Genomic DNA, 25,129 nt, shown 5'->3' with positions numbered 1-25,129 from the left:
TTCTGCACTATTGCTCCTGTTTTGAAGAGCTGACCTTCCATTCTGGTTGTAGTACTTCCAGTGTATGTAGGGGAATACATGCAGTGCTTGATGCTACAGTATAGGTATGCATTGAATGTTTTGCAGCTATAGGAAGATATGTAACAGACCAGCAGGCACTTAGGAAAGAAATGAATATAATTTGGGCAAGCATAATTAATGCATCAGTATGGTTTTATCTCAAATGCTGCTTACATCTCAGATTAAAGTATATTACTTTAGATTGTTTTTACCTATTCTTTGATACTAGTCCTGACTTCACTAGCATCCTTATCAACCACTGAATGAATTGCATGTCGAGGTCAGATGGAGCAACATATTGAAGTTACCTTTTTTATTTTTCTTCTTCTTTTTGCTTTTCTGTTGATAGAAGTTGTAGACGCTGCTTCACTAATTGGGCCAGATGGGTCTGACGGTTTCTTAGATGAGTCAGCCTACACTTAAAAGATGTTTTTAACAATACGGCTGTATTTCATTAGAAGTGTTTCATGGTAAAATTGTCTTTGGGTTTCTTGTTTGCCATTGCATAGAGGATTTTAGAACTAAATCTTTTCTTAAAACAAAAATGCAGTAAGTTTAGGATATCAGTATTTTTTTAAATGAAAGTTAATGGAAGCTTAACTTTCTCAAATGTTACGAATCAAGCTAATATGGAATTTAAATCATACTTAGAGAAAACATGAAATGTTAGCTGTTATGATTTGAGATTAAAAGGGAAAGCAGACAATATGTTTTGATGTCTTATTTTTGCACATCTAGTTCTTCACTAGTTCTGGTAAGTTTTCATCTGGAGAAAGAAGAAAAGTTGTTATGATGTTTACTGTAGGCGTTCTTGGTCTAAAAGAAATGGCGATAAGACCAAAACTAAGTAGTTCACAGAAAAGGTACAAAGTTCATCCTTGTTACTTCAGTTTCATGAGTAAAAGGATAGTTGTTCTTAGTCCTGTATTTTACATAAAAGGTCTGTATTTTTTGCAGCTACATTTCAGATTTTTCGCTTTCAAAACACTCTCTTCACCAATGGTCATAACTCTGCTGCAACTGTTCATTGCATTTTTCCTGCAACAGCTTATTACATCAGCGTATCCGTTAGGCTCACACCTGTTGTTGCCTTTCTTGCTGTCATCTTGTCCTGGGCATGTGTCTGAAACAGCTTTTAGACTTATGTTCTGTGTTCCCTGAAATGACTCAGAAAGCATCGAGTCTAATTGATTTCATCTCATGAGTGAAATATTTAGTGATGCTACACCATTCTTTTCACATAGCTTTGATTTGGTGCTTCTACATTTTCTTATGCTTTTAGGAGACAGATTGCTGCTGTTTGTCTTGATTGCCATACAGCCCTAGATATGCTGGGCATGTAACAGTTATCTTTCTTGTGATGAATACCTATTGAACTTACATATTTACAGCTATGTGTAAGAAGACAGAAATATTCAATTTATATTTCTTCTATGACACGTCAGCTCATTGTTCCAAAATTGCAATGCTTTTGTTTAAAAAAGACAATAAATGTGTACATGCATCCTGAGGATTTAAAAGCTAATACAGTAGTTGTAGTATGAAAATATTTCATTTCACTGCAACAATGTTTTCTGATATGAAAATGTCAAAACACTTTGAATGGTAAAAGCATGTTCTTTGCTTATGGCAGTAAATGGAGGCCTCTGAGTGGAAGCTGACAATACATTTTTTTCAGCTGAAATGTATGAATGAAATGTGATGATAAATACAAGAATAGCCAACTTTGTGTAAACAAAGCTTAACTTGGGTTTTATATATATGTCTGAAACCCTATTTCTAATGAAGAGTGTTGCAAGAGACAGTCAAACTCCAGAGCAAATGCTCATAGCTTGTGTGACAGATTGGCTACCTCAGTGAGAAGCCAGTGACAGCCATATGAAGTTAAAATAGTACTTTATTTCTGAGCATTTAAAATACTGTTCATGTAAACCGATTATTTGAATTATTTAAGTGTATTAACTATGACTAGAAACAAAAGTTATTCAGGTCAGGGTCAAATGTGGAAAACGGAAACTGACCAAAGCTGGTATTCAACAGTTCGTTCTTTTTCCTCACTGACTTGCTTGCTTTTTAGAAATGTCGTATAAATGGTTAGCTTAATAAATATTTAAGTGAAGCACATGAGAAAGTCAAGTGTAAATGGGGGAAAAATGGCAAAAATAGAGCATTGAAATAAATTACTTAAATTTAGCGGATCTTTAGCATTCAGGAAAAGGGATAAAAAACTCCAACTGAGAAGTCACCTAACTTTGCACCAGTTCGGTATCTGAATGGACCAACAGATGTAATATCCTAATAACAGATTGTGCTGAGCATGCTATATCATATGAAAGGCATAGCAGTGTGCCTCATTATGAATACTTCTTCATGGAAAGTTTTAAATAAAGTGATGGGGTAATTTATAAGCATCCTCGATATCTGTGGCATCCTTGTTTTGTTCCCCTAAGCTGATAAAGACATGGAGTTTAAAAAAAAAAAACCCAAACCCGACTTAATTGGTAGACATGAGCGTTTTTGGATAATGTGGGAGAAGCATTGGTAGTGATGCATGTCTGAACCTTGTAGAAAAGTTTTAGCAATATATTTATGACAATAGCCTCAGCTATTTTTTATAAAAGTGAAGTCAGTTTCATGTGTGGGTTTACATAGGCTTAACTAAGGCATATCAATAAATGGGTTTCTTCTGTGGGCTATAAACAAGAGAGGAAGTAGCATCTTTATAAACATAGAAATAGTAGAATTTATCTAATCTTAAGGTTATACAGGTGAAAGGAAGTGAAGAAAAGTCATTCAAGATAGGTCAGTTATTAAATCTAGTATTGAGAAAGAGGGAGGTCAGGTTTGTATCCAAAGCATTCCCAGCTTTAGCAGTTACTTGGAAGTAAGGACCTACTGGAGCCGGCACTGTCAACATGCAGTACCCCTAACCTTCTAATGCGTGTCAGGCTGATTCTTACACAAAAGGGGAGAGGTTTTCCTGAAAAAATTGGCAAGTTGTTGCTTAGAGAAAACCTGTTTTGAGGGTGATATTTACCTTCCTGAAGAGGGTTAAGAGATAATTTTGCAACTGTGGCCATACTGCTTAGTTCATGATTGGTTAAAGTGTATGTTTGGTTAACTACACAGCTGTGAGTTTTTTCACTAATGAAAAAGCCTTGTGCAAACCAGCCACCCGCATTCTAAAGTGCAGCTCACTGGCATGGATGTTGTTCTCCAAATTAAATGCCATAAATAAATCCTCAAATTCAGTGCCAAAATGGTCTTGCAGTACTTAGACAAATATGTTTCCTTATGCTGTCTGTCTACAATATTTAGTGGAACCTGAAACGCAGGCAGATCAAAACCAATTGAGAGTCATTGATACAGTCCAGCAGTGGCTAACTAGGATAGATTGTTAAAACAGGTTTTCAAGAAATAATCCCATAACACTGAGGAGTTGTAGGTTATTTATAGAGAAACTATGGAATATTTAAAAATAAATAAAACCATACAAACGTATTTTCATGTGTCCAGAACTCTTGGTAAAGAAGTCATTGCCTCCACTGGAAAAAATATTTAAGGGTTCGTAAGCTGGTAATCGCTATGATCTAGTGCATTTGCGCTCTCCTCCTAGCTTTCTTTTGGTTAACTCCTGGTTTTGGTGTCCATGGGAAACCTTTGGGGTAGGGTAGTTAGTTCTACCACATTCAGGAGAGAAGAAGGTAGTACGTATAGGAGAGCACACTCAAATTTTATCTGAAGATCTAGTGCTTGTTTTTATGATCATTTGTCAAAGATGCTAATGTATTTTAAGATTTTTTCCAAGAGCATTTCTTCAAATGAGTTGAAAGTTGCTAGTATAGGGAGGATGCTGGTCTTGTCTTGTTTGATTCATCTCAGGAAGGATGTTCTCTCATCTAATTTTCCAGCTGCTGTACACATTTGTGATATCCATGCCTTCCCTTTTCCCACTTTTTCTAAAAAAAAAAAAAAACCAAAACACGTTACCTTCCACTGCTTCAGAGTACTAAGAAAATTAATTTTCTGGGAGGACAGCGAGACCACGGTCGTCATTCTTTCTAGAAGACAAAATTAAGCCAGCGTTTAGGCTGCTTTTCCAATACACTTAATGTTGGTCAGGAGATGGCAAATGTTTATTCTGCCCAACATTGAGCTGCTGTTTACATTTCAATGGAAGAGGGAACAGCTGGGGCAGAAGAGCAAGGGAGCAGTCATTAGTTTCCTTCACATTTTCTTGATTAAAAATGACGGGAGGGGGAAAGCATTGTCACAAAAAAAAAAAAAAAAAAACCCAAAACAAAACAAACAACAAAAACAACACCATGCCCTTCTCAAAATAAATAACGCTGCAAAAGGACCTGGGTGGCTTTTTAAAAACTGAGATATTCTGGAGACAGCGAGACAGTGGGCGCTTAGACATTCGGTATAATGACACAACGCGCAATATTCAGGTGTGTTTTATGTAGTTCCTTGATCTATAGTTTAGACTATGACATGCAGTATATAATGGCAATACCAGAAGAGGAATTAATTTCATTTGAGAGGTGACTAAATATCTCCAGTAGTCAAAATGCTTAGGTTAGCGTTCAATTGTCTGCTTTGCTGTCGTGCTCCTTGGTTTTTTCCTTCCTCAATGTTTGTTCTGCACAACTTAGGCGAGAGGAGATCCTTTGTCTCTGCAGTCCCGGAGCCTGCCCTGTACAAAGCCGTACGGTGAGGGTACGTCCCTGCCTGTACACAAAGGTGTTGCTGCTCTTCTCTGCCGGGCACAGCCATTTTAATCTGAATGGGAAATCTGTCTGGGGACCCGAGTACAGTAATTAGCAGTCTCTTCAGAGTGTCAGAGCAGAATTACCATTGTAATGGTTTAGCTGGAGGATAAAGGGATTGAATTTGGGTCTGCCTTCCTGCCAAACTAAATGAGTTGCCATGGGAATTTTCAAATATAAGAGGCGTTTACTTAAAGCAATTTGGCGGGTTTGAATAAACTCATAAATTACGGGTTTTAGAGGAGAGATCCCTGCTTTCGCTGGCATAGGCTGAACAGCAAAGAAGGCTGTTAGAAAGCTGCTTACATTCTTAATGAGAATAAGTTGATCCGTGCTCCCGTGCAGACTATCAGCTTATTAAGGTTAAACTGTTTCTGCTAAATACAGTACAGTAAGCACATTTTGAGAGACAGAGTTTGCAACAAATCCCTGGAGTAAAAAACAAAATCTGATTGCTCTAAACATAAATTGAATTTCCTTTGCTAGATTAGATCTGTTTTCAAGTAATGCTATTAAAAATGGTTCTCTGTATTGTTTCAATAAACATTAACCTGCTATTGATTTCAACTTTCTTCTGTGCATGTAATATTTATTACAACACTTGTCAAATCTGCTTCTGAAAGGGGAGGAGGGCACTGAAGGTTTCTTTCGAAAACAAATAAGGTGCTATGGCCCTTCGAACTGTTTTTTTTCGGGTCACATGTAAATGTTTTCCCAGCTCAGGCCTGCCTTCTCGCTGAAGGGAGTTGGGCTTTGACCCGCTGACTTCTTTGTCAGCACCAATGCTATTGAAATGTGAGAAGATGGACTTGGTGCTTTCACAAATGCCTCAAGTGATGAACATCACTTATGCTTGTTTAACCTTCAGTTGTGCTCAAGAAGTCAGCTGTAGCAGTAAGAACCGATGACCAGTGTTTTGCACTGCTTGCTTGGAAGCATGTATTAATGTTCTCCTAGCCACTTAGATTTGATATCTTACAGAAAGAAATAGGGAAGCTTATACGCGCTTGAATACCTCAATACTAGATTTAAAAATATATATTCAAGGACAGGAATAGCATGCATTATTTTTCCCCAAAATAATTTATATTGGGTATATAGCGTAGAGCTTAAATGTTTCTTTGTGATCCTTTTTAGTATGTATCTCAAATCTTTACTCATCATAACTATTAGGATATGGTGGAGGAACTAATTAAAAAGAGAGCAGTACTACCGTAAGTGCAGTAATTTAGACTTTTGTTTAAAGCAGTAAAAATATGCTTACAACTCCTTGATATAATCTTACATCACTAGCAGGAATCCTGTAAATTAGCAAAGGAGAATAGTAAATTTGTGCTGGTGATTCAGTAGTTGAACAGCTGCTAAGTTCTAACAAATTCCTGAACTGTTACTAATGATGCAGCTGAAACTCCATTTTGTAGCCTCAGGGTACTGTTTCTGTGAAACTTTAGAACTATCTCCAAAGAAATTAGAAATTAGATGTCTTTTTAGAAGACAAGAGCAGCATTTACTATTACTAATACTCAGAATTGTAGCCGTTCATTTAAAGTTACTTTGAGAAATATTGGTTCCTCATACTAACTGTTTGTGCTCCAGAGTGAGTATGCTTAAAATTGCCAGTGAAATTATTTCATCAGACTTATTCCCACCCTCACACTTTCTTAGATGAGTTAGTAGCCAAGGACAGCAAAATTTAAAGGTATTATCAAAGTGTGAAGTGGCTTCTGAAACTATGAATACTTCTACAGTCTGTATTATAAGGGGGATATGAAATGATTAGAGGACATTAACAGCATTTAAAAAAAAGTATAGAAAAGGCAGTGATACAGAGAACTGTTTGGTATACAGCATTGAACTGAGTGCATCGCTTAGATCCGTGGTACCAATAGCTTACAGCAGCTCTGCGTATCAATGCTGTTTACAGAAACCAGGCAGTAAGAAAAAATGGCATTATTTGTATTACAGTTTTCAAATTTCATACTCTGGGATTTTTTTCTGCATTTCAGAGGTTTGGTTCCATAGGTTGGGGGGCTTGATTGGGACCTATCTTAGTTCCACTCTTGTGCCCTGTTCCTCTCCTCCCCTCTGGTTGACTTGCACAGCTGAAGTGGAAATAAGTGACAATGGGAGCACGGGAACAGTTTAAACTGTTTTTTCTGCCAGGTCAGATGTTGGGATAGGGACATTAGATAATTACTGATAACAGAATCTGGGCTACATAGTATGATCTTAGTTTTGCAATACCTGGGAGGAAAGTGGGGGGAAAAGTGGAATCGCTGTCTAGTAATTTCACTTAATTTTTTTATGAAGGGTTTTCAGAACCTGTAAATTATTGATCAGTCGCATCAGAAACATCCTTTTCCGGAGTGAATGAAGACATGCATCAGACAGGATACCTGATAGAAGATGGATATTTTCTTTGAAGGATATTCTGTCTTTTACCTCATGAGCAGTGCAGAGATAAACCTTATGGTTTTATCATCCAAAACTATCTGGATAGGAGTCAAGTTACCTATTATGTTGTCTTAGGTAAAACTGAGTTGGACCTGCTGAGATCTGAATCTGATTCCAACTAGAGTATGTTTTCATGAGATGTGATGAGCCTGTTTAACAGTTAGAAACAAAAGTCCCCTTTCTGCTGCACTGCTGAATTGAACTGCAGACTATTTATTTTGTGGGTGAATATAATAAAATGGCACTTGTCAGGCCTTTGCCTAAGCTGATTTTATTTGCTAAATGGTAGAAAAGTAACCCACAAAATTTTCTGGTGATTTTTGAGAGGTTTATCACCTTGCTGAATGTTTCACAAGCACCAGAGCACACAGAGGATGCGTCAGTGGCACGGACACAGAAAAGGTGGGAATACCATAGAGGGGAGGAAGTGGAAAGCTATGCGAAGTACTTGTTCTCTGTGTTTAATTTGTTATATTTCTAGGGTTCTTGGCTCCTGCTGGTCCAGGAATCCAGAGAATCAAAGAAATGTGCATTCTGCTAGACCAGTAGGGGTAGCAGCTGTTTCTTCTCAAGGCATTCCCCCTTTTCTGATAAGGTATTTTTATCCATTCCCCATTTAATTTTGCTTCTGCTGGGGCATTATTACATTGGCCTCTGATCTTCAGATTCCAATAGTTCGTTTCTATCTGCAATTCTTTTCACTTAATCACTAACTTGTAAGCTTTTGGGAGCAGAAGCTATGCATGTGTATTGCTGGTACTCCGCATCAGAATAGTGTTTCTATACTGTTACGCTAAAATTAACGTTGCATGCAGAGGCATGAAAATAAAAATGCATCATCTGAACTCATACAATTCTTGGCTAAAGGAAATCAACAGTTTTCACTTAGGACAGTTCTACAGAAGAATATAATACAGAAAAAGCAAAAAAAATACTAATAACGGAATTTATTTTTGTAGGGTCCTCACAAATAATGTATTATTTTCAGTTTATTAACATGGAGCTTTGTAAGTACTGGATATACTATTTAACTGGTATGGATTTAAGGTTGGTGGTCTAAGGTGTAAAAATTACCCATTTAGGGTGATGATATTTTAGAAGAGATTTAAAATTAGTTTTTTTCAGTGTTTTTAGAACATGGAATGCAAATACCAAAGAAGCTCAAAGGTCTCTACAAAACATGAATGGGTATACATATTTATAGTAGTAAGTAAATGGTTGAGATTGTAGTCTTTGCTTCTAATAAGCAAATCTACAAATAAGGTAACCACTAAAGGAGCGTCATTAGTACAGTTGGTCAAAGAAGCTATAATGGTATGCGTTCACTGAAGGTCAGCATCAAAAGCAAAGACAATTAGACAGGATAATGATTTTAAGTGAAAAGAAATGGGCAGAAACTGAGTAAAATGAAAAATAATATTCTAGGAGAAAGAGGAATAAGAAAAATGAAAATAAATATTTTAATATGAAAACATATCACTTGGTTGTCAGGTGGTGGATTCCAGTTAGAAAACAAAAATCTGTGCTTCTAGTTTGTAAATTAGACTTCCGGGCTTCAGAATTAGCAAGACTAAGGCTCTTAATTTCACATGCAGCTGAGTCAATTGACAGCTCTGCACAGGGGAGGTCTCGACTCCCTTCAATCTGTCCTCCCTTATGCTGGCACACATTTGAGCCTGGTGAGCTCTTTCAGTTTTGTAATCTGGCAGAAAACTGTTCAGAATTAAAAAAAAAAAAACAGAAACAACTGTCTTGCCAGGTTAGCAGGTTGACATGGCTCAGTCATGGATACAGTGATGGACACAGGAGAGCAAGAGTGAGGAAAGAGTAGGATTGTGACCACCAACAGTTAAATTGGCTTAAAGTACCACAGGAATGCCAGATGAGACTCTTTTTACATCTTCAAAAATAATTTTTGACTCCTTTGATAGCAGTGTAAAACCTCAGCCTAATTGACCAGAACTAATTTGTAGCCTGGGTAAAAGTCTTAAGATAGCATTTTAATTTTTTACGTTGTAGCATCGGCTGTTGTATTTTCTAGGTAAACTTGTGTGAACATGTTTCCTCTGAAAGTATGCTCCGTAAATTTTCCATCTGATTGATTCCCATTCCATTGTCTTGTTTTTTAAGGTCTCAGCTTTCTGAATTCAATCATGTACATATACACAGCAGCTTATTTTTACACGTTCCAGAAACAAAATTCCATTCATTTTTCCATTTATTTGAATCGCTTCAGGATTGCTCTAGCTTTTCAGGCCTTTTGGACCTTTGTTGTCTGTATTTCCCTTGTCTTACGGAAAAGGGCTTTATTTGCCTCTTCCCATTGGTGATGAGTAAATGAACATTCTTCAGTTACTCTCACATTTGCATTGTTCTTTAGATTTGCTTCTTAACTTTTCAGCCACATCTTGTAACTGAAAGCTTCAGTTGTACTTTTTCTGGGTTTGGGGGTTTTGTGGCGCTTTTTTTATTTCTATATAGAATTTTTACACACATTAAAGGAGGTTTTTAATGCAAAATACTATGTAGAAGTATATAATCCAGAAAGTTACAGAATATGTGAATTTAGCTATTATTTTGAAATATTCATGAGATTCTGGAGTTTAGGAGATTAAGAGGGACTAAGGTGACTTATCCTGTTGTAGAAAATGTATTTTAAGCTGCTTTTGCTTATGGGTGTGCACCTTGTCTACTGGAATATGAAATTATAATTCTACAGTCTCTGAGAGACAGTTTAATTGTACATATTTCAAATATCTAAATGGAAAGAGTTGGTTTCTCCTAATGATTGGATTAGAACAATATGTGTTTAGAGAAACAGTGTCTGAACAATATTTAAGCAGATTTATGCAGAAAGATATGAAAAACAATAGAGGATGAAATCTAGAAATGGGAAAACGGGAGAGTATTGCATATCAATATGCAGTTGACAATGCAATATGGAGTGAGAGTGATGGACAAGGCACTGGTGGTAAATATGTAGGAAAGAAAACTTGAATAGTTTGGTGTTATTAGCGTGGATTTCTTTTTTTAATGTTAACATTGCTTGTTCTCCACAAAGTTGATATAGTATGCATTTGGCATTTAAGTTTAGTTGGAAAGGTACAAGGAAAAGGCTACATAGAAATATTGTAGGATTATCCTATCAAGAACTGTTTCCTGAGGATGATGTGCATTGATCCAGGGTGGCTCGGTGTCTGCGATTTGTTTCAGCTACAGTTCAGGTACTCAGCTGCTTAGAAAGTGAAAAACAAAAACCATTAAATGAAGTTCTGATGTAATGTCTGATCCAGAGCCTGTAGCAAGCTGTTCAGATACCACACTAAAATATGTGAAGATGAGCAACAAATAGAAGCACGGAAGTCTTGATTATTTCTGTCCCAGTATAGCCTTTAACTTGCAGTGAAATTTGATCAAATTTATACTGTGAGTCTTGCTAAATGGTTATTTAAGTGTAGTGTCAGTGTTTCTGCTGAGGAAGCAGATTTTTAAATTAGTGTGTAGAGCAGCAGGGAAGGATGGTGAAATTAATTATTTAAGATAGGCCTGATGCATACTTCTCTCATTCTAGGACAGAAAATTAGACTTAAAGAACTTAATTGTTTAATCATGTAGGTTAATTTAATTATTGTATAGAAAACAAATGCTAATTAGTTGATTCTGGTAATGTAGCATTTTAGGAAAGAAGAGGTGAAAAAAAATTTGGCCAATAATTTCTTTGGGGACTTTCCAATAGGTTAACCAGTCCTTTATTTTGGTGAGTCTCTCATCAATACTCAGATACTTCATGATCTCAGTCTCTTCTGGGTAGAAGACTATATCGTGTTATACTACAGTCTCTTTTCTATATGTGAACTGTCATTACCTATAACTGCTTGTGGGAGTTACATTTCTGAAGCATGGCCCGCATACAAAATTGGTAGATTCTGTTATTTATGCAAGGCATCTGAATAGTCTTGGGTGGAGAAAAGAAATCAAAAATGCATGGGTTTTACCCCAGACTCCAGAAAACAGTTTTTATGGAAATTGTTGGTTTGATGTGTTGAGTTTTCTTGTTGTTGTTAGGTTTGGGTATTTGGTTTTTTTAATTAAACAACCGTTTTCAGAAAGTTTCTCTAACTATGCTATATATATAAATTGCTGAAATACAAATTTCTTGTGCAAATTGGTAAATACTGCGAAGGTATTTTTATTGCAATTGATAAACCTTTTTTTAGCACAGAAGGGATTTTTTTAAAGCACTAGTAACACTTTAAAAACTGAATCGTTGTTACTGTTAATGTGTCCTAATTTTAATATTAAGGATTTATAATCTGCCCTTAAAACATGCAGCAGAATAAAATTTCATATACCAAGTTGAATATCACAAGAAACTTCTTTTGTGTTACTACCTTATGAAAAATAGGTGGTTCTTTTTTGTCAAAATGTGGATGTTAAATACCAATCTTTAAGTATATGATAAATTCCCAAAGCCAAAGAGGTGAATATCTAGAAACAAGAAGCTGGTTTAATTTTCTTTAACACAACCAATGTGTCTTACTCCAGCTTCAAGTTCCTTTTTTTTTCCTCGAGAACTGTAATGAATAATTAAAATAAGACTTGCGTATGTTTGAATTAATCTGGATAATTACACTGGAAAATTATGTGACTGCCTTAAAAAAAAAAAGTCAAATTATTATCACTTCTACTATTCTGGGGTAGTTACAAGAAACTGCAGTATGTTGCATAATTTTTAATGATTTACTAAGAATCCACTAATCTTTTGTAACTAAAGTTGCTAGGATTAAAGGAATTGACAACTAAATGAAAATCTGTTGCATGTCTATTTTTCTGTAATACGTCAGAAGTTTTTTGGCTAAATGAATGAGACTTTGCCTTCTAAGGTTTTTTAATGCTAAAACTATGTTATGTAGAAATAAAATAATGATACCAACTGATAGAAGAAACTTTTCCTGCCTTCCCTCAGCTCTTACGTGACAGCATGAATAAATGTTCAGGGCTACCTGGAGTCCAAGCCGCCTTTTTTGAGTTTGTCATCAAATACGTGTGTTACAGGTGATGCTCTTGCCTGACGGACAACTCACAGTACATACATATGGCTGCTCCTCAGCAGCACATGCTCCTAATAGCCTTCAACAGCAAGAATCGCTCCCCTGTCATTCTTGGGGCTGGAAGGGTTAGTTGCCTGTGAGGCAGCCACAGGTTACAGCTCTATTTGTGAAGAAGGGAATGTGGTCAGTTGGTCAAGGTGGGCCCAGCAGTGCAGCTCCCTGGGGAAGAGGCGCTGCTCAAAGGCCCTTTGTGCCAGCCTCCGCCAAGCAGAGCCGAGTTCTCCCTCCTGTCTCTGGGAAATAAGCATTGGCTGGTCTCTAAAAGCTGAAAAGAAAGCTCAATAAATAGCAATGAAAGCCTTCTCCCTAGCAACACACTGCCTTGAGCAGCTTGAGCCTTCAAATGGAAGGTCATATGATTGACATATTTGTCCCCTAAAGAGAGTGCACACAATTCGTTTTTTCACTTCTCTGTATTTTTAAGCTGTGTGAAAGTGGGTTTCAGCCAGCCGTATGAGAGAGAAGGCTAGCCGGTTGGAATACTACCACCCCTTCTTTCTGGACTTTTCAGCTCTGAGACTTCAAGAGCAGGAGAGGCACCAGTGGTGTTTATGGAAGAGTTAACTTTGATTTTTAAACAGTAACATTTATATTAGAGTACTAGTAAAATGCACATAAGACATACGTGTGGTACTATATTCAACAGAGCGATGGGTTGCTCATATACTTGTAAGCAGGTGGAAGTAATTGTGAGCTTTTAGTACTCGTTCACTTTTTAGCAGCTGTTGAGAATTACTGAAGGTATATACTGACTGCATACATCCTTTTAAACTTTCAATGTTGTGTTTCCTCAGTTGGACTCGAAATGTAAAACTTAGGTCAGTTGAAATTTTGGGCATCTTATGCAAAAAACGATGCTATTATTTCTCTAGATGGTAGCTTCATACAGAGTTCTAAATTAAACAGTCATTAGAGTCATCCACCTTAGGGCTTGTGTGTGTAGAAAAAGACAGTGTCAACAAAACTGTGCTGTTGAGCTTCCTGTTATTTTGAAAATAAAACAATTCATGCAAACGTTCTACAAAAGGGAACATAAGTGAAATGCAGAAACGATTCTTGTAATCACATTGAGCTGTCAGGATTCTTGTTGAAAATGGGACTACAGCAGTAAGTGTGACAGTCTAAGAAGCTATTGGAAGACCACTGCTCCCTGAATACTAACATTTTATAATTGGATAAACCTGAACATTCATGTTTTTACTCTATATTGTAATACATGAATTTATTTTAATTAGTCAGTATTACTTTTTCATGACATCTCAAGCTGAAGATAAAAATATCTTAAAAGTTACTACTGCAGCTTGAATTCCCATGTGGTAGTCTGCAGCCCTGAATTCTGTGTTTAATGAAACACATAAGAGAAGGTACACATGAAAGATGTGTACTAATTCACAGCAACAGTCTTTGTACTCCTCGTCACCAGCACTTAGTTTTCTTTTGTTGCTCTAGAGAGAGAGACTTGTCATATTCTTTCTAGGTTACTAAATTGGATATGAAATGTCATTTTTCTTACTTTTTTTTTTTAATTATTTCTGGGTAGGAACAGATTAAAAACATAATGGATGTGTTTTCCATATGAAAACATGGGGTCATGTTTCAGTACCATTTTGAGAATGAAAGGCTTTGTTTATGCACCAAAACGTTAGCATAGCTGGAAACAAAATTAGCTGGCACTGGAATCTCTAGAGTTTCAACAAAATACTAGTTTTGAAACCCCTTAATGGGGTTTGTCGTTGTTGTGTCGTGCCCCTCCCCCCCAAATATCTGAGTTCAGTATCTTTGCACTTAAGGGAAATGTACAGCCCTCGGAGTGTATAAACTCAAACTTTGAATAGAAACCTCCTGGGATGACAGAGGAAAAATAAATATTACAGGTCAGGCCAGCCTTATCTACAAGTATTTTAATTAATCATTCCATTGTTATATTTCTAACAGCTGCCTCTAATCTGTATCTATTAGAACAGTCACTTTTATCATAGGTAGTTGTGTAGCGTAAATCAGTTAAATTATTTTTATAATTTACTTAAAACTCAGGGTGGGGTTAAAGAATTTGTCCTGACACAAGTGCAGTGTGTCAACGCAGTCTCAAAGTGTTTTGACACTGTTCCATCTGTTTGAAAGGCTACAGCTGGAAAAAAGAGCTGCATAATATAGGTTGTGCTTGATTTCTGCTCCGTTCAGATTCATAGTAGTCAGGATGTTGCTGGTAGAGCTGTATGTGGGAAATTTGTACCAGAGGCTTGCCTGGTATTATCTTGTTCAGTGTGCTTATGGTTTAGCTCCTTCTTTTAGAATGAAGCTGACCAGTGAGGAGGAATTCTGAATGCCTAGCATTCCAAAATTAGAAATACCAAAAATAAAATGTTAGGTCTGAAAGTTTTTCAACTGGGCTTGCACATTGCTAAAAATAGATCTGATGCTTTAGATTGCATTATTGATAGTTACTTTATTTGAATCTTAATACAAATGTTAGCAAACGTTTATGCTAACAAACAAATCTTAATGTATTTCAGTATAATTCTGTCTTTTTGAAAACATTTTGGAAGGTACTGTATAAATGTGTTTGTTTTTCTTTTGGGATTTTTGGGGGTTCAGTGTATCTATATGTCATGAAAGATGCATTCCTGTTCTGGAGCTTTATGAATTGCTGAAGCTGTTCTGTGTGGTGTATAGAGATTCTTGTCACTGATTTTATTAACACCTTTAACAGATTAAGGTGCAAGGGAAAGAGGAATGATAATTCAGAAAAAAAAAAAAAGGAACGCTAAACAAAAAGCAAATTCTGGAAGTAAGTAATGTTGAGTGTCTAATATAACTGATCCAAGGGACCTTATTTTCTTGAAAGCCCCAAACCCTGTGATTTAAATCCGAGTCTATCATGTCTCTCCTAAAGAAATGTTGGGACAGACATAAAAATCTGTTACGGTCAAGCAGAATGCTACTGGTGATTTTCACCCCCAATATATTAACACGTTGGTACCCAGAGGGTATCTGGTGAAGCAAACCTGTAAATGCCACTGATGCTGTATTTGAGTCTGGCTTATAAAATGGACTTCTTGCTGATTTTTCCTGTACCTTATCTGTATTTTCTTCTTGCACAAATGGAAAGTGGGGGAGGGAGGGCATAAGGACTCTCGAAAATATTACTGGTGAGCCAAGTATCATGATTAAACAGGGATATGTCAGATAAGGTGATGGGAAGTGTAAAAAGATATGCTGCCTTTTCCCCCTTGTGTATCTTTAACATTATGACCAATGAATTTGTCAAGTGAAACAGCACAGTCGTCTTTGCATATCATTTGAACTGAGAGCTTGCTTTGAAGAAGATAAGCAGACTGTGTTGCCCAGAAGAAATAATGATGCTAATTTATCTTTGCCTGTCCTCATAGGCATAGCAGTGTACATCACTTGAAAAGGAAATAGAGTAATAACTGAGCTATAGCTTGCCACCTATTCAATGCCACGGTATCATTGATGGTATACAGGGCTCTAAGAAATATGGCTGGTCTTAAAGTAGTGTTTTATTTTACTTTGTCTTGAAAGTATTTGGAAAAGTTTCCTCTGATATAAGAATAGCTGCCAAATTATGGCAGAAAAGAGGTTTTCGGCAAATTCTTCTCAGCACGAACAAAGCGATGTTGTAGGCTTTCTGCTCCATCACCATCAGAAGTGTATCATCGAGAATGAGAAAGTCTAAGTAACATAAGTTTACCAACAACTTCTAACTATCAATATTTACATTCTGGGCATGGGAAACTTGGAAGTCTGTCATTTGTTTTGAGGGGAAGGGATGATGGGATGTTTTCCTTAATACTGAGTAATAGAGTAGCTTGCCAGAAGTAGAAGTTAGCCTTTACAAAAGTGAATCTCATGTCTTGCAGTAGGTGATTGATTAACAGTTTAGTTACTCACATGCAGATTAAAAAGATCTGTTGTGGTTTACATCTGATTACCTGTCATCTTTCCTAGGATTTCATTGCCATAGATACTTCAGTCTTTTAACAACTTAGATATAAAAAAAAAAAAAGACTTTCCAAACATAGAATAGTTTTTAAGCGTGTATACCTTTGCTTCAAGGACTCCAATGTGGTTTAGCCTGCGATATCTTATATTTTACAATATATTGATGTCTGAGATCTGTTTTTTGCTTTTAATACGTGTATGTCTAGGAATTTGTAGCATATTGTTTGTGAAGTTTTTTGTTTATAGATTATGAATGGAAGGGTTTTGTCCCTGAATGGAGACATTCATGTGTAAAGGCTGTTTGACTGGCGCATGGTATGTTAGGAGTACTTAGTGATCTACAAGTGAATTGCAGTGGAACATTTTTCTTTGTCAGGGAGATAAAAGCATTCCAGAGCCTGGAGAGTCCAGCGAGTGTCACAGCGCAAGCCTCCAAGCTGCAGCTGTGCAGCTATATAGCAGCTGGGGACTGTAGGAAGGCAGGGTGACAGACCCCTGAGGGGCAGCAGTGCCTCCTGGATAAGAAGGATAAGATCAGTAACAGTAAAATACTTCAGTGCTGCTATTGGGTTTTACCGAAATTTGTATTAAATTAATAAATTGCAGGTGGCTTATACTCTATGGATATGCAGTTTAAAGAATAATGAAAGGCTTTGTATTTAATGTGTGTATTTCCAAGATATGGTGGTAGAAAAGTTAGGTTTCTTGTATGTGGCAATTTTAAATTACTTTTCTATTTGAGGAAGAGTTTTAAGTATCTATTCCTGTTCATTATTAGTACAGTGTTTTTCCATAACTGCCAAGTTCTTTGCCCTTCTGTTTGGAGTATGTGTAAAATGATGTAATGCCTTACCTTTGTGCTAAAAATTACAAAGTGTTACTGGCAAAATTCTCTACCTAAAGCAAATGTGGAGAAAACACATTGGTTGTGTTGTTGAGGGTACCTGCTTGTTCTTTCCCTGGGCCTGGTGGGACAGGCCTGCTGCAGTTGGCGGGGGAAGATCAAGACTGATTTTTGCCCTCTGTATTCGCAGTTGATTTGTCCATCGTTTTGCTTCACTATCATTCCTTCTTCCCACTTGGTGCTCCGGCTCAGAACCTGGAAGGATAGCCCTGAAAACAGCTTGTAAAGGACTGCTCCCTTAACCAAAGCCAGACTTGGCTGCATTTGGTGCAAGATAAAACTGACAGCAGCCTTTCCTAGGGTTGGGCTCGGTTCAGCTCACGAGAATTCAGATGAAGTGCCGGCATGTGTGACAGGATTGCAAAAACGGTATCCAAACTGCATGACGTGTAGAAGCTAGATGTCAATGAACATCACCTTAAATAAGCATATCTATATTATTATGAATGTAGGAAACACAGTATATTTGTTGTATTTCCCAAAGTAGTTACTTTAAAAGGAAAATGAGTGTTATGCGGTGAAAGCGTGTATGTTTGTACAGAAATGCTGAAAGCCTTCCCGTGTTGGTGATAGTGAGAATCGGGGTATGTTCTGATACTTAGCCGGGTAAGACTGTGAGGCTCAAGGAGCTCTGTCAGGATAAGGTATCCGTGCTATCGTAGGAGTGAGTGGATTGCTTGGTTTGTGAACTAACTCAGCTGCAGTCACCTCCCATGTGCTCAGTTTGGGTCCGGCAGCAGTATGGCAGGGCACTCTGGGCAGTGGCTGGCTCCACTGGATGCTAGCTCCTGGGTCTCTGCTCTGTAGTAAACATTGCTACTTGATCCTTCTTTTCTTTTAAGATAGTATCTTTCTTTCCTTCTGTACTGTAAACTATTACAGGCTTCTCAGAGTTGACTGTACACAGAATCTTAACAGTCTACCTGTCACCTCTGAAGACTGTTGTTACCTTCTGAAGTCTTCACTGACATAGCACAGTGAATGCACTTCCTTTTGGAGTCTGTATGCCTGTCTGTCTTCCACCTTGGCACCAGATCTGTCTAGTGTGTGTATGGTTTGTGTATAAATAAGAAGTTCATCTGTATGCTACTCTTAAGGGCGCACTGTATGTCTATGAGAATCTGAGGTATTTAAGTGCCTAATAATAATTTCAGAAGCATTAGTTAAAAGAATTCTCTGAGGATCTTGGGGTTTCTGAGGTTGAAGTATAGCTTGGACATTGATGAAAAGAAGTCATTAAAAAAATTAAATGGAGTGCTTTATCTGAGCTCCCTGTTTCATGACATGAAACAAGCTCTTACTAATAGCAGTTTATTACATAACTGCATTCCTTTTTTTTTTTTTTTAAACAGACAGTATTGCCTAATGTAGGAGACAATTGTGGTTTTAATTGGGTATCAGTGTGGTCAGCGTCATGTATTTCACTTGAAATTGTTTTATTTTGGGAAGTGTTTCCCCAGAGATTTCATGTAGGTGGTACTTGTAGTTGTTACTAGCGTTTTGAACCTTGTGACTATTAATCCTACTCTGATAAAGATTAGAAAACAAGTTACTTAAAACTATAGTGCTCACTAGCATTTGGTCTCCCTCGGGTCCTTTTATTGCCATCCCAAGTAGAGCTGAGCTGCTGTGAGAAGCACTGGCTGTGCGTTCGCAAAACGGTAACTGCTGTTGTCTGTGCACGGTTGGCTTTGTTAGGATTTACTGCTTGTGTCTCTTCCGTATTTGTAGCCAGCGAGCACTTGCAAGTGCTTACGTTTAAAGAATTATGTTTCAAGATACCGTTTAAGGTTTTTTTCTTAATCTGCATGTTACATTGTACATGAGAAATACAAGGAAAGCACTGGAGATTTAAGAGGATGAGAGGTTTGAGTCAATCACTGGAGCTTCAACTTAGTAATGCAAATCTGGCTTTCAGTGACCTTATTGATGTTTGCTCAAAGTAGCCGCCTCTTGGTACAAATGACTGAGCTTTGTTGTAGCTATTGTACAGGTAATGTACCGTCCCTTTAGAGATTGCCTTTGTATCCCTGATGCAACCTCTCTTTGCTTTAACAGAGAGTGCCTGCAGAAATGCCTGGAGCTAAGATAGATTGCATCGGTTTGCCTCATTTGATCATCTGTCAGCAACGGAGAGAGAGGGTAGGGCAGGCGAAAAAACGCGCCCATTGCTCTATCCCGGCTCTCGGAAGTTTGAGGGCTTGGCTATTGGTGAATGTCATGTTCAAGCAGGGAGCTTGATACCAGAGAAGGAAGGATGTGACAGCATATCGGAAAGGGTCCTGACCACTTCTGTGACTTATGCCTTGAAGAGAGGTGGCGAGTGACTGTTGCGAGTTTAGGGTGTGAGGGGGTGTAGCAGGATCTTGAGCAGTCCTACAGGGTGGTGCAAACAGTGCTAAGCACCCATGTCTTGAGGAGATGGTATTGTATAATAAACAGTGCCATCTTCTGGGAGGAGTCGGAATGATGCCCTTGTGGTCAGCATTAAAGAAGTTTTTATAGTGGAGAGGGGTGGTGTTTGGGTTGGTTTTTTTCTATATATCTAATGCTTTAAAAAAAAACAAACAAATAAAAACCCAAAAAAACAGAAAGTTGAAAGACAGCATTAATGTCTAGTAATGCAAGTCCACATCTTATGGCTGTGAATTATCACCGATACAATCTTTAAAGTAAAGTTTTAAACTATGTTTTGGAGTCTGTTTAAAAGAGTAAAAGTTCATCAACTGCTGAGCAGTACTCCAGAGAAGTAAATCTCAAAAATAAAAGCTAAGGTCTTGGTCTGCTTTGTATGCTGAAGTCCATTATTATTTTTGTAAACATACTTTGTAAAACCTAGATAATTGCAATAGCTTTTCTCATAGGAAGCATAGTGACCTATAGGAAATGTTACAAATCCAAAGTAAGAATGATTACTTTATCTGCCTGTTTTTGCTTTTAAGATGTTATAACTCCGTCTTTGGGGGATGTCAGAAGGGAAAAAATGTTTTCTGCCTTAAAATTATTATCCTATAAATAGTTACATTTGGGAAATATTCACTGTGCTGCAAAGTCTGGGATTAGAGTTACTAAAATTATCCTAGCAAGTGGAATGTAAGATTCAGCATTTACTGAGACTCATTAATGGTGTCAGATCAATCACCTGGACTCTTATTTGAAGGAAGTGAGCAATTTTAGTAACGTTAATGGAACTCCACGGGGGATGTAGCTGACATTGTGAGGAGGTTTTTTTGTTACGCACTTTCAAATAAATAAATAAATAAATGAACCCAAGCAAAAAGCCAATAACAAAGTATAACTGTTATGAGGGGAGGGGAAAAGAGGAATCAATGTGTTAAAAATCTTTATTGCTAAAATACGTTAGATAAGGTATATCCAGAATGACAAGAATTTGTGAGCTCTGGATAGGCAGATAGTTTTGGAATTGTTTTTATTGTATCATGATTGTCTAGGTAATTTACCAGCAAAGATGCAATAGAATAGTAGTTTCTTAAAAAAAAAAAAATCTTCTTTTGCATATAAATGGTAGGTCTATTTTGAGTATTAAGCATGCTATAATCAGTACATTTTGTACTTCAGAAGGTCTCATTTTTGTGACTATGGAGTCTGAGGTTTCTGGATAGTACACTACTTAACTGTACAATTAATTTGTAGTTAAACTGGTAAATGAATGTGTATTTACTTTTTCAATATTAGGGTTATCTTAGTCTGTCGTACAGTATTTGATATATAAAGGAAATGTCTAACTTTCAGTATATTCTGAGTGTTTAACAACAATATAAATTGTTACTTACTGTGTGTTATCTTTGTGTTTATGGACGTCCTTAGTATTACAATTAGAACTTTCATTTCTGACATCTGAAAGTAATTTAGTGTTGACCTATCTTACTATGTTGATTTGAAGTTATTGCTGAAAGTCAGATGTTAGTTTCCATTGCAAGGGTTGGTGGTCCTTGAGCATACCTCACACTAAATACCATATTTGCTTAGATGCAATTTAAAAATGTCTTTTGTCTTGTAATTTAGTAAATTACTTTGCATAGTTTGGGACTAAAATATGTCTTAACAATATTTTGCTGCAAACTGGCCTGAAAAAATGTTTCCCTATACATTTGGAAAAGTGCATGTAGATAATCCTATTACCTCTTAACTAGTTTGATATGATGTTTCACTGGTGCAGTGCTGTAATGGACACAAAGTTATTTAATAGATTATTTTTTTTTTTTATTGGTGGTGATTGCTATTCTTTGTGGCTTTTAATTTTGGGGTTTTTTGTAATCACTTATGCTCTTGGAAATCCTAATTCAAACCATCTGTAAAAGCTGTAGTTCAAGACAGGTGAACAATTCTCTCTGAAATCAGACTTTAAGATTTTCAGAGTGGATGGCACAGTATGTTATTGTCCAGGTTTGCATTAACTTGGAAAATGCAGTTCCAAATATTTGGAAAACATTGTGTGAATAGACAAGACAAACGTATAAGAAATCATTTTTAGCAAAGGAAGAATGCAATGCAGCTGACACTGAAGCTGTGCTCTTTTCCACCTGACTGAGAATTTCATCAGTGTCATTCAGTACAAGAAGCGAGGTGGTAACTTAACATTAAATTACACGCTGACCATCTCTCTTGGGTTTCCTATATCATAATCTTGTTTTCTGGTTGATAGGATGTAGAATAAATAAGTGGTAGTATTTCCGGAAAGACAGATCAGAAAATGTCTGGTCTTAAAACTAGTATTGTACTAATTAGAAATATTTTTGTTAGTAACTGAAAAAGTGAGCTTTTTTACTGAATACTGCATAGTATCTATGCAAACTGCTGGATACTAGTGGAGTAGATAACTTAAGGGAAGTCATTTATATCAAGCAAAAACAAGAATAATGTATATCGTGTAGATAGTAGTTATATCCCTATAAGAATACATCTACATGTGCCAGAATGATGAATTCTGCCTTACAGCAGTTGTTGATGTCCTGTTTGGAAACCTCAAAGTTTGTTGGTGTTTGTTTGTTTTTTTTTTTCTACCCCCTCACCCCGAAGTAGTCAGTATCAACTTCAGTGGAGCAAGTTACAATAAATTGAAGTTGCTTAAAATTTGTGGTGTCCTCTAGCCCAATAATGCATTTTTTAAAAACATCACTTTAGAAGTCCATGAAAACATTTAGTAAAACTTGAGAAAAAATTTCTTCATCAATTTCTATCAAACACAACTTACACTTAACCATATTTTTATAATTTATGGTGTGAGCCTTTTTCAAAACTCTAAAATATTTATCAACACCACTTAATGATAGACAACAGGCAACTTGCACTTAATTTTAAAGAAAAGTTGACAAAGATTACTGGTTTTGTGCCTAATGTTAAGCAGGTATTTTGCTTAGTTAAAACCTGAAGGCTTTTTATTCTGGGTCCCTTAGATCTTATGCACTAGTGAATTAATGAACCTGACTTTCTTCCCCTCTTTTCACATGCAGGCAGAAGGAGAAGACAGCCTTAAAAAGATGCAGCTGATGGAGCTTGCAATTCTGAATGGCACCTACAGAGATGCCAACATCAAATCACGTAAGCATGTCATAAGCTCGAGGGTCAATACCGTAGTAATATTTGCAGGTTTTGTTTCCTAAAGCCACCTTTTGGCAAATGTACAGTTGCAACTGTGTTGGAGATTGGAGGGCAGTTAAAAACCAACAGAACAGTAGGTAGCTGTTCCAGAAGATCTTCTGAAGATAAGTTATGTCAGTTTGTTTTTTTTTTTTCATTTGGGTTTCCTCCTTCCCCCTCTTTTTTTAAACAGTATGTCTGGGTTGAAATACTTTCAAATATGTAATTTTAAAAAATTCATCCCATAAGCCATGTTTTTCTATTTTACAGTCATTTTTTTTTTTCCTTAATACATATAAAGGACAATGGACTCCTTTTCAATTTTATTTTTAGAGATTTAATTTGAAAATGCTACAGATGTTCAGGATACTGTGAATACATTTTTCTGTATTATATTCCTTCCTTTCATCTTGCTTGCATGTGTCCCCCCAATGTTATGTTTTCCAACAATTCATCAACTGATTTCACAGCTGAGTTCACAGGGATCAGTGATGTAATGAGCCTTTTTTACAATTTCTTCCATTACATTTGTGTGAGAATGCTTTTGCAAATGCATGTATGCACAGGTCTACACTGGAAAATTAATTACATACACCTACTAATGACAGCATATACCTATTATATGTGATACAAATTATTTTCTCTCGTTGAAAATCTAATTTCTCCTCCTGAAAATGTAGTTGCTGATACTGTTCCAAAGTAATTTTTTTGCTGTAGCTGTGATACAGATGTCAAATGTAAGCACAGTTAAATCAGTCTTTTCACTAAGGGCCTACTGATATTTGCAAATTTGTTTCTCCACGCAGTCACCATTTCAGTGTTGAATATGTTTAAAGGTTGGAATGCAGTTAGGTCAATTTGAGAGTGCTTACACCAGTGTAATTATTCAGATTTGAAAAGAGACATAAGCAAGGGCTTTTACCACTACAATGGTAGTGGTGAATCTTTTGGCTCTAATGAACACCGTAATATTTAAAGCTAGATCGCTTTTAAATATATTTTAGTCTCTAAATTATTGCAAATTTATGTGTAAAATAGCTTTCAGATTACCTTAAATTGATGCAAACTGTTGCACAGAAACCTCTATATTAATTTGAGTAATTTATTTGTCTAAGCTATTCCCATTGGTCTATTGTATCAGTATAAGTGGGAAGATGGATTTATTTTTTTTTTCATTTTTTGACTATGGATTTCCACATTAATATTCACTTTTTGATGATAAGACAATTCCACTGATTGTGTTTTGATTTTCCTGAAAACTTCAAGATGTAGAAGCCATATTGGTTTATTTCCATTTTAGAAAGAAAATTAATATTAAAAAAAAAACCCAAAATTACATTAAGTCTGAGCACTTTCATTTAAAAAATAAAAATAATTTAAAAACCACAACAGTCTCAAATCTGAAAAACTTCCGCCATTTCTCTTTTCAGATCACCTGTAAGTTAATTAAATCAATGTAGTTCAACAGTAGTGCACAGAAATCTATAAATTATAACCCTTTAAGATTGACTGTTACCAGCTGATGTGTGTTAGCGTTTTAAGTTGTCCGTCTTGTTTGCCAGCAAGCTTCAAATAACACTTAATGAAATGTGCTAGCACCATTTAAAAAAAATAAAAAGCACCTTTTTGCTTTATCCTAAGCAACACCATAGTGAGCTTGTAACAAAAAGAAAGTATGTTATTTTGGGGAATTTGATATGGAAATCACTTTTAAGTCTATCTTATTCATGCTAGAGTAAGAGAGGAGATACATTGTTTCTAGATCATCTTCAACTTCACTAACCCTGGAAACTGGAATCGAGTATATGTTTAAATACAGTTTTAGGATGTATAAAAACTGTAGACTCGTATGACAGCTCTGCATAACTGAGTGTCTGTGGACTCTATAGTTGCACTAAATTTTGTACTCTGTATTTGATTATGACAGTATTTTCCTTGTATCTCCTGCATGCATCTCGGTCTCATGCAGTCTTGATAGCATAAATGAAGAAATATGGTCTAAATGGAGCTTTTGTGCTGTGTAACCTGTTTGAGAAATCTACCTCACTGTTTTACAATGGCTTTTTTATTTTGCATGTTCATACTTAATCACACTGGAAAATGGAAAGCTGTTTGCATTTGAATGGTGTGCTTTGGCACTGTGTGATCAGCGCATGTACTAATGATTTCCTTTTATTTTTCTTCTTTCCTACTTTCCCCCCTTTTTCCCATTCTTTCCACGTTTTGTACTGCTATCTCCATACTTTCCTCTGAATTTCTTTGCT

At 36.5% G+C, this 25,129-nt stretch overlaps 1 protein-coding gene across 5 annotated transcripts in view; it reads left to right on the top strand.

Annotated features, from left to right (window-relative positions):
- Positions 1–25,129, top strand: part of QKI (QKI, KH domain containing RNA binding) — a 169,971-nt gene that overhangs the window by 132,510 nt on the left and 12,332 nt on the right. For all 5 annotated transcript variants that reach the window (XM_082480358.1, XM_082480356.1, XM_082480355.1 and 2 more), the window contains one exon: positions 22,739–22,826. In XM_082480358.1, the coding sequence (XP_082336484.1) occupies positions 22,739–22,826 (88 nt within the window). The remainder of the gene's footprint in view (positions 1–22,738; positions 22,827–25,129) is intronic.

Source organism: Vanellus vanellus (genome assembly GCF_965231255.1).
Source record: "Vanellus vanellus genome assembly, chromosome: 3".
NCBI classification, from domain to species: Eukaryota; Metazoa; Chordata; class Aves; order Charadriiformes; family Charadriidae; genus Vanellus; species Vanellus vanellus.
This window is presented reverse-complemented; position numbering and strand designations above follow the sequence as displayed.